At 29.4% G+C, this 13,779-nt stretch overlaps 1 protein-coding gene across 1 annotated transcript; it reads left to right on the top strand.

Annotated features, from left to right (window-relative positions):
* The first annotated feature begins 417 nt into the window (after window positions 1–417).
* LOC114169506 (ankyrin repeat-containing protein BDA1-like) lies at window positions 418–2,491 on the top strand. Its single transcript, XM_028054682.2, has 2 exons — window positions 418–1,038; window positions 1,570–2,491. The coding sequence occupies exons 1-2, from the start codon at window positions 418–420 to the stop codon at window positions 2,314–2,316; spliced, it is 1,368 nt and encodes a 455-aa protein (XP_027910483.2). The 3' UTR covers window positions 2,317–2,491.
* The last annotated feature ends 11,288 nt before the right edge of the window (window positions 2,492–13,779 follow it).

The following is a 13,779-nucleotide window of genomic DNA, read 5'->3' as shown; positions in this document are numbered from 1 at the left end:
ATTAAAATTTGTGAAATGTGAATATAAAAGACCCTCCTTTTATATATATATATATATATATATATATATATATATATATATATATATATATATATATATATATATATATATTTATATTTATATATAGATTTTTGAATCTGAGATTTTGAACATGGGTTATTTTTTTAAGATAGTGTTAACATTTATTTGAAAAAAAAAATATTGTATTGATACTTAAAAAAATATGATTGAATTAAAAAAAGTTAAAATATTATATCAAATGAAGTCTTTCAAGAAAACCTATTAAGCCTAAATTTCAAAATGAGATTTGACTAAAGTGATTTATATAAGTGAAACGAAATATGACGTAAACAAGTTTATTTTGTTAGCAGCTAGCTGCTATAAATACCCGCTCTCATCCTTTCTTTCCAAAGAATAATGGCTTCAAACATAAACATAATAATTGATAACAAACTGAAAGAAGCTTCAAGAGATGGAGATATAAACCTTCTCTACAGAGTAATTGAACAGGATCCACATGTGTTGGAACACATAGATTCAATACCATTTGTTGAGACACCGTTACATATTGCAGCATCTTTTGGTAACATAAGGTTCGGCACTGAGATTATGAGGCTGAAACCTTCATTTGCATGGAAGCTAAATCAACAAGGATTCACACCAATCCACCTTGCTATGCAGCAGAAGCATAAGAGAATGGTGCTGCGCTTTGTAGACATCAACAAAGGTTTGGTTAGAGCGAAAGGGAGAGAAGGTTTCACTCCTTTGCATTTTGCAAGTGAGATTGGAGAAATTGATCTTTTGGCTAACTTCCTCATGGCTTGTCCAGAATCCATTGAAGATGTGAGTGTTAGATGTGAAACTGCACTTCATATTGCAGTTAGGTATCAACAGTACGAGGCTCTTCAAGTCCTGGTTGGATGGCTGAAGAGAACATGTCAGAGAAGTGCCATGCAGATAGAAAAAACAGTATTGAACTGGAAGGATGAAGCAGGTAACACCATTCTGCATGTTTCAGCCCTCATCAATCACTCAAAGGTACCTTCTCTCTTTGTATCCAATTAGTCAAACTTTATGTCAATCAATATATCACATAAAGTTTTATTTATGTGTATTTATTTAATAGACTTCCAATATGAATATTTAGATGATTGAAAGGTTGTTTTCTTATTTTTAGTGAATCTCTTTTCCTGCAACATTAAGTTTTAAGAATTTTATCTACTTCATGTTATCGTAATTAATCATCTGTATCATAACACATTATCTTAATAATATTATAAGAATGAGCTGCAAAACTTTTAAGGGATGCGTAGTCTTTGTTTCCAATACCGTAATCTATCATTTTCAATATTTTTTCTCTAATATTAGAGTTAGGGATCACTATAGTTGATAATTTAAAAAAAATAATTATTTTGTATTATATGTTTACGTGTAAATTAAATATTTTAAATTACAATTTGTTTGAATATATTGTTTTGGTTTCTCCGATATCCACCGTTAATATATATAATAATATATTTGGTTGAAAATTCTTACACAACAACTTTTTCTTATTTTTTGGTGGAACAGGCGATTCTATTATTGGTGAAGACTAAAATTGATTTGAAGGCGAAGAATTTGGAAAACTCAACAGCACTAGACATAGCAGGCAGTGCAGAGATAAAGAATGTGTTAGTGAGGGCTGGTGCAAAACATGGTTCATCAGTAACAGATCCTCCAACCATTGCGGAAAAACAAAGGTGGAATGTGACACTTGCAGAAAAAATAATGATATTCGTAATTCGCATGAGAAGGGATATAACAGAAGACCAACGCCAGGCTTTTCTCATAGTTGCTGCTCTTATTGCAACTGCTACCTACCAATCAGCACTGAGCCCCCCTGGTGGAGTTTATCAGGCTAATTCAGAAAACAACATTAATAATAATGTTAGCATCACTTCGGTCAATTCTACAACCACTGCTAATGCCGGAAGTTCTGTCATGTCTGAAGGTGATTTCATGACCTTGTCGATTCTGAATTCATTTTCTCTTTTGGTTTCAACAGTGGCGATATGTATTCTGACGCCAAGTGGGATAGTGGGTAGTATACTGTTAACGCCATTGATTTGGTTTGTCTACTGCTATCTCTATTCTATGAAGGTGATATCCCCCACTAATGCTTCCTCAATTGTGAATTTGGTTATGGTGTGTTTATTCCCTTCCTTGCACTCGGGGGTAAGGTGGGCATTTTCCTCAGTTTATAAGAGACTTAAGCGTCGTCAGGAGAACACGGAAATTGAAACAAGGAATGCTACAACAGGAAGAAACATATGGTAGGAGACTTTATCTTCACCAGAAAGAAAATCTAATGAAACAAACAAGGAAAGACGGTGGACTCTAAAGCATATTATTCTTGTTGTATTTATTTTACCATCTTATATTGAAGGAAGTTATTTAAGTAATTGTTAGTGATGTATTAACTTTTTTATTTCTCTTTTATTTGATTTTAGTGGAAAGGATTGAATCACCCCATTCATTTTAGTGTTTTCGTCGACTTTATACTTTCAAAATCTACCAAAGAACTTGAGGAGCTTATTCTCCTAATTACAAAAATTGATACTTGACAATTGAATCACAATGACCTTTTATTCCCAACTAGTATTTCTACTCGTGCAACGGACGGGATATCAAATTTTAAAATTAAAAATTATAGTATATTTATTAAATTAATTTGAAATTATAAAAGTATAATTAAATTTAATATAAATTTTATTTTATAAAATTCAATAATAATATTTTAATTGATTTTATAATAAAAATGTTTTTAAGTTATTTATATATATTTTTAATAAAATGTATTATATATAACTATTTTAAATAATATATTAAGATTTAGTTAATTAAAATTAAGAAATCAAATTTAATTTTGAATGAAATATTGAGTAAAAAATGTAGAAAAATATAATAGTTGTTTCTGTAATAATAAAAATGATGGGTGATATAGAAATTGTTGAGTAGATTTAATAAAGATACAAACATTAGACGATACAAAAAATGTGTAGAGTAAACGAATGTAATGTTTTATTAGTCAGATAGTACTCACTTGTTAAAAACATATCTGTCTAATAATCTTGACCAAGAAGGAATCTGAGTTGATTAATGAGCTTTTCACTTTTTTAAGGTGAATCTTGGAAGAGTCTTTAAGTTTTAAAACTCAATTAATCAATTTCGCAGTTCTGGATTAATGGACTGTTTAAATCAATCAAGAAAGATTATGAGAGAGAAGAAAGAAGCAAGACACACAATTTATACTGGTTCGATTCAAAGTGAATCTACATCCAGTCTTCTCCTAAGTAACACACTTAGGAGGATTCCACTAAACAGATAGGATCCAAGAATTACAAGCACACCTATATAATTCTAGACCCTAAAAACCCAAGAACTTGATTTACCAATCAAGAACTCCCCCTAGGAGCAATGCATCCACACAATTGCACATAGGCCTACACTTCACACACTGAAGCAATTGTAACCAGAAATACAATAAACAAAATCAAGAAACGAATACACCTATGTTGTGCAGATTTGACAATATGCTCCTTGATTCAAGCAAGACCCATCATGGTAGAATCAACTATCAATCTTCTTGGATCTGCACTTGAGTGATCTTCCAGAATGTTCAGAAACTCTGTGACTCTCAGAAGGCTCTCTTTCAGATGGAAAACTGCGTGATCTATCAATTTTCTCCATACCCAAAACAGATTCTAAAACCAGCTTTTATAATGAGATTTTGTTGTCACTAATTGATTAACAATTTACCTAATCGATTATCGTGAGTATATTTTCACTTCCTTAATGTCATACTCACAGCTAATCCATTAGTTAAAGAGCTAGCCATACATGCTTACACCAGTAAGAGTGTAAGGGTCCAAAGCAACACACAGCGGGCCTAACATACAACTGATAGGGATAAACTACTAGCCTAATACACGACCTAGCTAGACCAAGTTAAGTTCTACTCTAATACAGCAGACATCATCAAAACCATGCTTCATTCACAGGTGAATTGACTCCCCCTTTCAACAATCTCCCCCTTTTATATGATGTCCAAAACATGGACTGTGATAGGCCTGCCTGCAGCACATTAAGCAAACAGCAACAACAGTACAAACACAAAAAGCAGATAACAACATAGGCATATAACAGATATCATTTTCATTACATACTCCCCCTACCAATAAACCATCAATATACACCAAATCTCCCCCTTTTTGGACATTAGCAAAAAAAAAATCAGAGAGATTTAGGATGCAATACAGAACAACAGGAAAAATTTATCTAAACAGCGCAACAATGTAAGAGATGCAGCAGGAGATAATGCAAGCAAGGTGCAGTTAACAATTACGCATAACAACCAGGATAATCAGAGTATATAACACATTACAGTCCCAACCAAAATAATCCTAGGCTAAGGGAGCTATACTAGGATAACCACAAAAAGGAAACACACACACCTCTAGGACTACTTGGGTTCCTAAGGTCAAGGGATACAAACTGAGGATATAAAGGGTTGGTAATTAAAAAGGGGGTGTGTGTGGGTAGGAGGCTAGGCTATTCTTCGTCAGTGGCATCTTCAAATTGCTCACTCTCACTACCTTCTGCAGTGTCCACAGCGGCTTCAGGAGTATGAGGGGCACGACCAATGTTGAGTTGAGCCAGTTGTTCTTGGACAAATGTGAGTTGGTGCTTAATGGAATCCAGTTTTGATGCTGGTTAAATAGAGTTGTGACCATGCGCAACATTTCCTGCTCGTAGTGAGTTCTGGTGGTAAAAGAGGAGGCGTCAACAGCATACACAGGGTCATTATCTGGTTCATCTTTGAAGCACCAGGTGTTGCCCCGAAAGGATATTCCCATGTGGTGAAGGGCATTTGCACTAATCAGGCTTGTGTGATTTGGAGTGTAGGAGGCCTCACCAGAGAAATCCACTTTGTAGTGCTCAGGGACTTTGCACACGAATACGACATAGGGCAGAGGATAGTTGGGTAGCTTGATGGCTTTTTGCATTGTATCAGAGACAACTAGTCTACAAGAACGTTGGATTTGAAGGCATGGATAAGGAAAACATCCTCTGTTGTAGTTGAGCATAGTTGTCGTTGCGGGGAACCAGAATCCAAGTAGTTAAAAATGCGAGCACTCGCTCGTCTTTCTTCATCCCACCGGCGCGGAAGATACTATAGTCGCGTTTGGCTTTGGGATCCCTCAAGCAACCCTGGTAGATATCCAGGCGATTTGCCCCAAGAAACCCTCGATGGGCCGGAATGCTTGAGATGCGGAAGCCAGCAATGGAGGTCCAAACGTCTGGGGTTAGGGCAATGTTTACCCCTTTGACGCGCAAGGTGAGAAGATCCTCTTCACACGCGAGATTTGCGTAGAAAACCCTAACCAAATCGGGGTAGATGTCACCTGTGAGTTGGACGAACGTCTCCAAGTGTTGGGAGGAGATAAGCTCTGGGAAGGCAAAGCCGTGAGTGCGAAAGAAGGGCAGTTCGACGTGCTTGTGGTTGATGATTTTGCAATTGCGAAAGGAGTCATTGAAATTTTCTTGAGCGTCGTGATCACTGATCCAACCATCAATATTTGGATCTCGTTGCTTGGTTGCCATACGCTTGACACGCTTGCGAAAGGAAGACGAGGATGCCGTGGTGGAGTGGTGTAGGGTGCTGGGTAACGAGTGGAGCAGGGGTGGAAAGGGAAAGGGGAAGCCTAGGGTTTTAGAGAGATTAGGAAGTACAAGGGTCTGGGTGCAAAGATTAAGACTGTTATTAAGAGTAGGGATGTATTTACCTAATAGATTAGCCATACATGCTTACACCAGCAAGACTGTAAGGGTCCAAAGCAACACACAGCAGGCCTAACATACAACTTATAGGGATAAACTACTAGCCTAATACACGACCTAGCTAGACCAAGTTAAGTTCTACTCTAATATAGCAGACATCATCAAAACCATGCTTCATTCACAGGTGAATTGACTCCCCCTTTCAACATCACTCTCTTCAGATGTGTCAGTTTGGTACTCACATTTAAAAATGTGTCAATCGAATCCCAACTTTTGAAAAGATTTCTCAATTAGGTTCCTTTCACTCTTTTAAGTCATTTTAAATATCGATACCATTAATGGCGTTAATACTTTTTTTCTCAAAGGGACTGATTGAGACATCTTTTTCAAAGTTAGGATCCAATTGACACCTTTTTAAAAATGGGTATGAAACTGACATATCCAAACAAAAGTGAGTATTATCCGATTAATTACACCTAAATATAAATAGTAGATTCTTTAAAGATACAAATGTTAGACTGCAAACAAAATATAAATAGTAAACGATCAAAACTTACAAAATGTAGACTATGTAGACAAATATAAATAGTACACTATGTAAAAATACAAAGGTTAGACGTTTGATAGACTCTTCTATTGGAGTCCTTTTTTCACAATTTTTTTGGATTTTGAATTTCAAATTTTAACTTTGCTCCCATATTTTATAGCTTTTAAAATTTAGAATTTAAATTCAAACTTTATTACTATATATTTTGAATTTCAAATTTGACAATATATATATATATATATATATATATATATATCTCCTAATTTAGAAAAAAATATATTGAAATCGACATCATTAGTGATTTTTATATTTTTAAAAATTTTAAGAATGTATAATTTTAACTTGTAATGATATACCAATGTCTATGTTATAAAAATTATTTTTTAAATTATTGTTTAAATTTGTGTAAAATGTCAAAAATATCTGAAAATTATTTAAAAATATTTAAAAATTCATATTTAAATTTTACAATTATTTATTTATTATTTTACACCATATTTTAATTATTTTTACTATTATTATTATATTAGGACTAATATGTTAATATATTATTATATTATTAAGAACCATAGAGCTTTTGTTCCTAAATATTATATTACTTGTTTATTTTCTATATCATATTTTTTACTTTTATTGTTTTTAATTGTGAATATTAATGTAATTCTATTAAATTTTTTTAATTTATCATTTTTTAGATTTTGATAATATATAAAATACGAACATTTCTTATAAGTTAGAAATATTTGAAAGTTGTTTAGAGACATTGTAAGAATCTATTGAAAAATCTACACTATTTTACAATTTTTTGTTTGAATGTTAAAATTTAAATTTTATTGGTATATTTTTGGTTTAATTAGACAAATAGTACCATTTTCATTCTAAAGTTTCAGTTTGGTAATTGTTTTTAGAGAAAATGTTACTGTATATATTTCGAATTCCAATTTTCACAATATATGAATCTTAATCTTGCAATAATATTGAAATTGAAATATTTAAAAGTTTAAAAAATTTATAATTTTTATTTTTTACCTTATATTTTAATTATAGTAATATTATTATATTTTATATTTACATTATTACATATTATTATATTTTATAATATATTATTATATCATTATGGTTCATCAAATTTTTTGAATATTTGAATTTATATATTTTTATCAGAAATATTAAAGTATTTATTACAAAAATTAACTTTTTGTATATATTTTTCATTTTAAGTGTTAAATTTAATTTTTGTTATCACATTCTTTTTCTTTTATTGTCTGTTACGATTTCAAATTTGAATCCAAAATTTATTAATATTATTATATGTATTATGATTAATTTTTCACAACTTAAAAACGATATTATTTTTAATGAATTAATCTTGAAATTTATTCTAAAAACACACGGAAGGAATATATTACCTAATATTATCTACTGCTTGATGTTTAAAAAAATCAACTATAAGAAAAGTTCAATTTCGAAGGACATTAAATGAAAAAAACAATAGTTTCCAATGTAAATTCGATGTAATCTAATATTATATAAAAATATAAAATGATAATATTACATTAATCCTACATAAATATAAATTTATTCTTAAATTAATATTTAAATTTAATCATAAATTGATATAAAGTTAAGAATACAACCATAATCAGTACTATTAGATCAATCAGATTTCAAACACATTAATAGAAGAAGATTTTGGTTTCCAATGCAATATTTTAAATCCATAATTGATATAAAGTTAAGAATACAACCATAATAAGTAATATTAGATCAATCGGTTTTCAAGCACATTAATAGAAGAAGATTTTGCATTTTGTATTAATCATTAGCGATAAATAAAGATGCATATAACATCTCAAAAAACAACATGATGATATAAACAATTTATATTTTTTATATACTTAAAATTGATAAATAATATTTTTCGTGAATGTCTTAAACTCTAATTATGTGTTTGATTGATACTTCATGATTCATTGAGTCCCACAAATCATGATTGTTGTTGTTCATAATAAATAGTCATAATTCAAAATGCAAAATTCTTGAAGACAAAAGTTTTCCATTTATTCTTTATATTTTTGACATTTAGACTGAAAGACGTAACTGTTGATTTATAAAGTTTATTCAATAAGTTAGGTAAAAAAAACAAAGTCTTAATTTTTAATTTGGTAATTAAATATATTTAAGGTAAGTAATTTTATTTGCATTTATTAATATTGTTATTAATTATTAAGAAACTATTAACTTATCAGATTTTAAGAAAAGTGTAATATGTAATGACTATTTTTAAAATAAATTAATAAAATACATAACTTTTCTCTTCTAAGTGTAATATGTAATGACTATTTTTAAAATAAATTAATAAAATACATAATTTTTCTATAGAAGAGGAGAAAATATTAATACTTATATAAAAAATATTTATTAGTTATAAATCTTTCTTCTACTTTGAACTTTTTAAAAGTCTATGTTATCATTAATGAGACAAATTCATGGAGTCAGAATTTTATTTTAATTTTGTTTGTTCAAAAATTTAAAAACTTGGATTATGCCTTTGTAATTTTTATTTATTATAAAAATAAAATGTAGTTTATGATTTGCATTTACTTCACTATAAAAATTATGAAATAGTAAATATTATCTAATCAAATAAGATTTAATATTATATTTTAAAGTATTCACTCTCGATGCTACAAAACATTTCAGTCGTGTAATATCCGTAAATTTCACACAAAATCCTAATTAATTTATTATATTACAATTTTTAATTAGATTTATTTTATAAAAATTAGCTACCTTCTCCAAGAAACTTTGTAAAAGTTTCTAAAGTTGTTATTTTGTCATATTTACTTCAAAATATTAATTATGAAGACCACCAATTATGTATATTTTGGGACAATGCACATTAGAACTCAAAAGAGTATTGTTAGCTTTGCAATTATATATAATTATATATTAGATTAGATATTATTAGAGATTTTGGTCATTCAAAATGACTTTTACTCTATGGAAATGTGAGAAGATTTTTGGACTCCGTATAAAACTTTTTCAAGAAGGTATATAGATTTTTTAAAATATTTTCCATTAAAAATTATAATACAATAAATTCAAATATAATATTGTATTGAGACACTAAAAAAGTTGTTGGTTTCTTCATAATTAATGCTAATTAATTATAAAGATGTGTTGGAAAAGACAAATTTTTATCTTGAAAGTAGTGTTGAAAGAAACTGAAAAGTTATTTTTATTCTCCTCAACATCTTTTAATTTTTAGAAGATGAAAAGTATTTTTTGAAAAGTATAAAAAGCATATCTAGCAAGCCAAGTAAAAAAAGTTTTAATTTTTAATTTGGTAAATAAATGTATTTAAAGTAAATAATTTTATTTGCATTTTTTATTAATAAGAAAATATTAATTAATCAGATTCAAAAAAAAAGTGTAATATGTAATATTATTTTTAAAACAAAAATTAAAAAATAACTAATTTTTTCTATAAAAAAGGAGAAACTATTAATATTTATATAAAAATATTTGTTAGTTATCATTATGTATTCTTTTAATTTTAAATTATAAATCTTTTTTGTACTCTGAAATTTTTAAGACGTGGGACAAAGTCCTGGAATGAGGAAGCAAACGAATATATTTCATTCATGGATTTAACTTATTAAACTTTAATAAATATTTATTGAAGCATGAGCTTTATTTCAATTTTGTTTGTTGAAAAATTTAGAAAATTTAGATTTTACCTCGATTTGCATTTATTTTAAAAATAAATTGTAGTTTATGATTTCCATTTACTTCACTATTATAATTCTTAAACATTAAATATTATTGTATCAAATAACATGAAAATTATATTTGAAAGTATTCACTCTCAAGACTATGAAATATTTCAGTAAATATCGTGTAATATTTTGTAAATTCCACACCAAATCCTAATTAATTTATTGTATTACCATTTTTAGTTTAATTTAGTTTAAAAACAATATTTACTTTCTCTAAAAAAACTTTGTAAAGGTTCCTAAAATGTCATCTTATGATACTTACTGCTCCAAAACATTAGTTATGAAGACCATCAATTATGTTTTTTGGGGACATGACACTCTCTTACTACAATAAATGAATGTTGTATATTCCAATACATGTCTTCTCCAACACATCATTTCCATCCTTTGTCACCATAATTGTTCTGCTCAAAGATTAAATTTCATGCATTGGTTTGTGTGCTTTTATGACATCTGCCAAACATAAATGTTCCACCAAGATTAAATTTTCCCACATAGGTCTATGTGCTCTTATGTTCTTAGCAATTGTATAAATGTTTGCATCTTCAACAAACACCTTTGGGCTCCCTCATTCTTCTCAAACACCCACCATATTCATCCATCCAAAAAAAAAAAAATATTGCAAGTGTGTTCTATGAAGAGACAACAAAATAGAAATCATAGAAGATGTACACATAAAGCATAACCCAAAACAAAAAGAAAAACAACTAAATAAAAAAAGCAAAAAATACGAAAAAAAACATTGAAGCAAAGAAAACCCCTAATAATAAAAAAACAAAACTTTAATGGGTTAAACAAAATGTAAAAAAAAAAAAAAACATATTCGAAGATGGAAAAAAAAACAAAAACTTAACTTAAACAAATCGTAGTTGAAAAAAAAATAAAAAGATTGGAGAAAATCATAAAAAAATAGTAAGTTGATTTTAATGCAAAGAAAAAATCTTAATAATGAAAAACTTCAACTTTGACAAATCAATGAAGAAGAACACAAAAACAGTGAGTTGAGTATGATCCAAGCCGAAACTTAAATGGATTAAACAAAAATGAATAAAAAAAACTGAAAATCGAAAATCAAACTGGAAAGAACAGAATACATGGATGTGAGAAGACATGGATGTGAAAAGAAGAGGTAAACTGAAGACACATCCTGATAAAATCTTACCCGTGAAAAAAAAAGATGGTAGAAAAAACATTAAGTTTTGAAACAGAGATCTAAAAAATAAAAATGAAGAAAAATAAACCTTTTAAGAACGTTATTCGTACTTGATAGCCTTGCCTTTGGCTTTGAAGAGATCTTCAATTTTCTCCTTCTTGAAGATTTCATTCATCTTGAAAACAAAAACAAAGTTAAAGTTAATATGCGAGAAAAAAAAGCCACATCAAAAACAACAACAAATAAATGAAAAAAAAAACTTTTAAAAAAAGAGGAGAATGATTTTAATCTAGTAAAAATCAAACCTTTTACAAATGATCTTCATGAAGGTCATCAAGAACCTCATAGCAAAAAATAAACCAAAAGAAAATAAGATATGAGAATAAAATATCCATCGAACAACAAATCTGAGAAAAAAAAACTCGATCAAACTAATATCGACAACAAAGAAAAGTATATCTGAAAGCTAAATATTCATCAAAGAAAATAACAGAACAAAAATAGGTTGATCTAACAGAAAAATAACCATCAAACACAAAAGTGATAGAAAAAAATAGATCTGAGAAGATGGTAGAAGAACGAAAATAAATGAGAAAAGATGATCTGAGAAGATGGTAGAAGAACGTAAAAAAAAATAAGAATTTGTTACCTTCTTTTATTTGTGAAGGTCATGAAGAAGTCAGAACAAAAAATAACCTAAAAGAAAAGTAGATATGAGTAAAAACTATCCATCGAACAACAGATCTGAGAAAAAAAGCTTGATCCAACCAATGTCGGCAACAAAGAAAAGTAAATATGTAAGCAAAAGATTCATCAAACAAAATATTAGAACAAAAATAAGTAGATCTAAGAGAAAAATAACCATCAAACACAAAAATGATCGAAAAAAAAGTAGATTTGAGAAGATGGTAGATGAACAAAAACAAATGGGAACTTGTTACCTGTTTCTTATTCGTGAAGGTGATGAAGAAGCTCTGAGACAAAAAACAGCGATCCAACATCTCGTCAAAAATAGATATGAGAAGATGGTAAAAAAACGAAAATAATGAAAATGAGAAGTTGTAACCTTTGTTGTATTTGTAAAGGTGTTGAAAAATCTCACAGCAAAAGATCAACCAAAAGAAAAGAACATATGAAAACAAATATACATCGAACACCAAATTTGAGAAAAAAACCTCGATCCAACCAATCTCGTCATATAACAAAAGTAGATCTGAAAGCAAAACATTCATCAAACAAAAAAATATAACAAAAATAAGTAGCTCTTAGAGAAAAATGTCCACCAAACACAAAAAATGATAGAAAAAAAAGTAGATCTGAGAGATGGTAGAAGAACGAAAACAAATGGAAATGAGATGTTACCTTTTTCTTGTCGGTCACGATGGCCATGAATCTGAGAGTAAACAAATGAGAGGAAAAGATCCATGCAATAGAGATGAAGAGAGAAGACGGAGAGTGATGGAGTAAGACAGAAAATGAAAAGTTGGAGAGAATGAGATGAAGAGAGGAAGAGAGAAGACAGAGAGATGAAGAGAGAGAAAAATCAGAAGAGAGAGAAGTAGATGAAGAAGTTTGAATATCTGTGAGTGAAAAGAGAGAGAAGAAGATGAAGAGGTTGGGAGGAAAGAGAATGATTGGGTTAGTGGGATACAGAGGTGAGACGAAAAGAGAGAGATATTATTTTCTTTTTGATTTATTTTTTGAAGTTCCAAAATTATGAGAGTTTGACACGTCAGCCTTTTTACTTTTTGTAGTAAGAAATATTTGAATTATAGTAGTTCAGAAATAGTATTTTATTCAAAAACTTGTCATTTGTTAGTTCTCATTTGTATATAGATATAGATTACATTATACATTGAATGTGCGTTACTCTTCCATGCAGAGACTTTATCCTCGGTAATAAAAAAAATCATTACTTTGCCCTTTTCGAACACCAAATTGCTTTATGGCCAAGATCAAACCAAAGGAATAGGGATGGGGAATAGTGAAATAATAAGGTTGTCACAAATTTTAAATTGTGGAGTTATGTCCATACCATTTAAATATCTAGAAATGGATGTGGGACCAAGGAAAAAACCGTTTTGGCAACTAGTGGTTAATAAAATCAAAAGCATACTAACAAAATGGAAAGGTAGGCACTTGTCTTTTGCTAGAAGAGTATGTCTAATTAAATCAGTTTTAACAGTGTTACCCTTGTACTACATGTCCTTGTTCAAGATGCCATCCTCTGTGTGTGAAGAGATTAGGAAAATACAAAGGAAATTCTTATGGGGATGGGGAGTGGAGGGCAGAAAAATAGCTTGGGTTCAATGGGAAAAATTGTACCAAAATAAGAAAGAGGGTGGATTGGGGATTCAAGATATAAAGGTGTTTAATATAGCTTTATTAGGTAAATGGAAGTGGAGATTAGTAACAGAAAAAATAGGGTTGTAGAAGGATATATTAGAATCAAAGTATAGATCCTAGAAAAGCCCGAA

The sequence above is a fragment of the Vigna unguiculata genome, chromosome 11 (assembly GCF_037176805.1).
Source record: "Vigna unguiculata cultivar grain cowpea cultivar isolate G323 ecotype 2 chromosome 11, ASM3717680v1, whole genome shotgun sequence".
NCBI lineage: Eukaryota > Viridiplantae > Streptophyta > Magnoliopsida > Fabales > Fabaceae > Vigna > Vigna unguiculata.
This window is presented reverse-complemented; position numbering and strand designations above follow the sequence as displayed.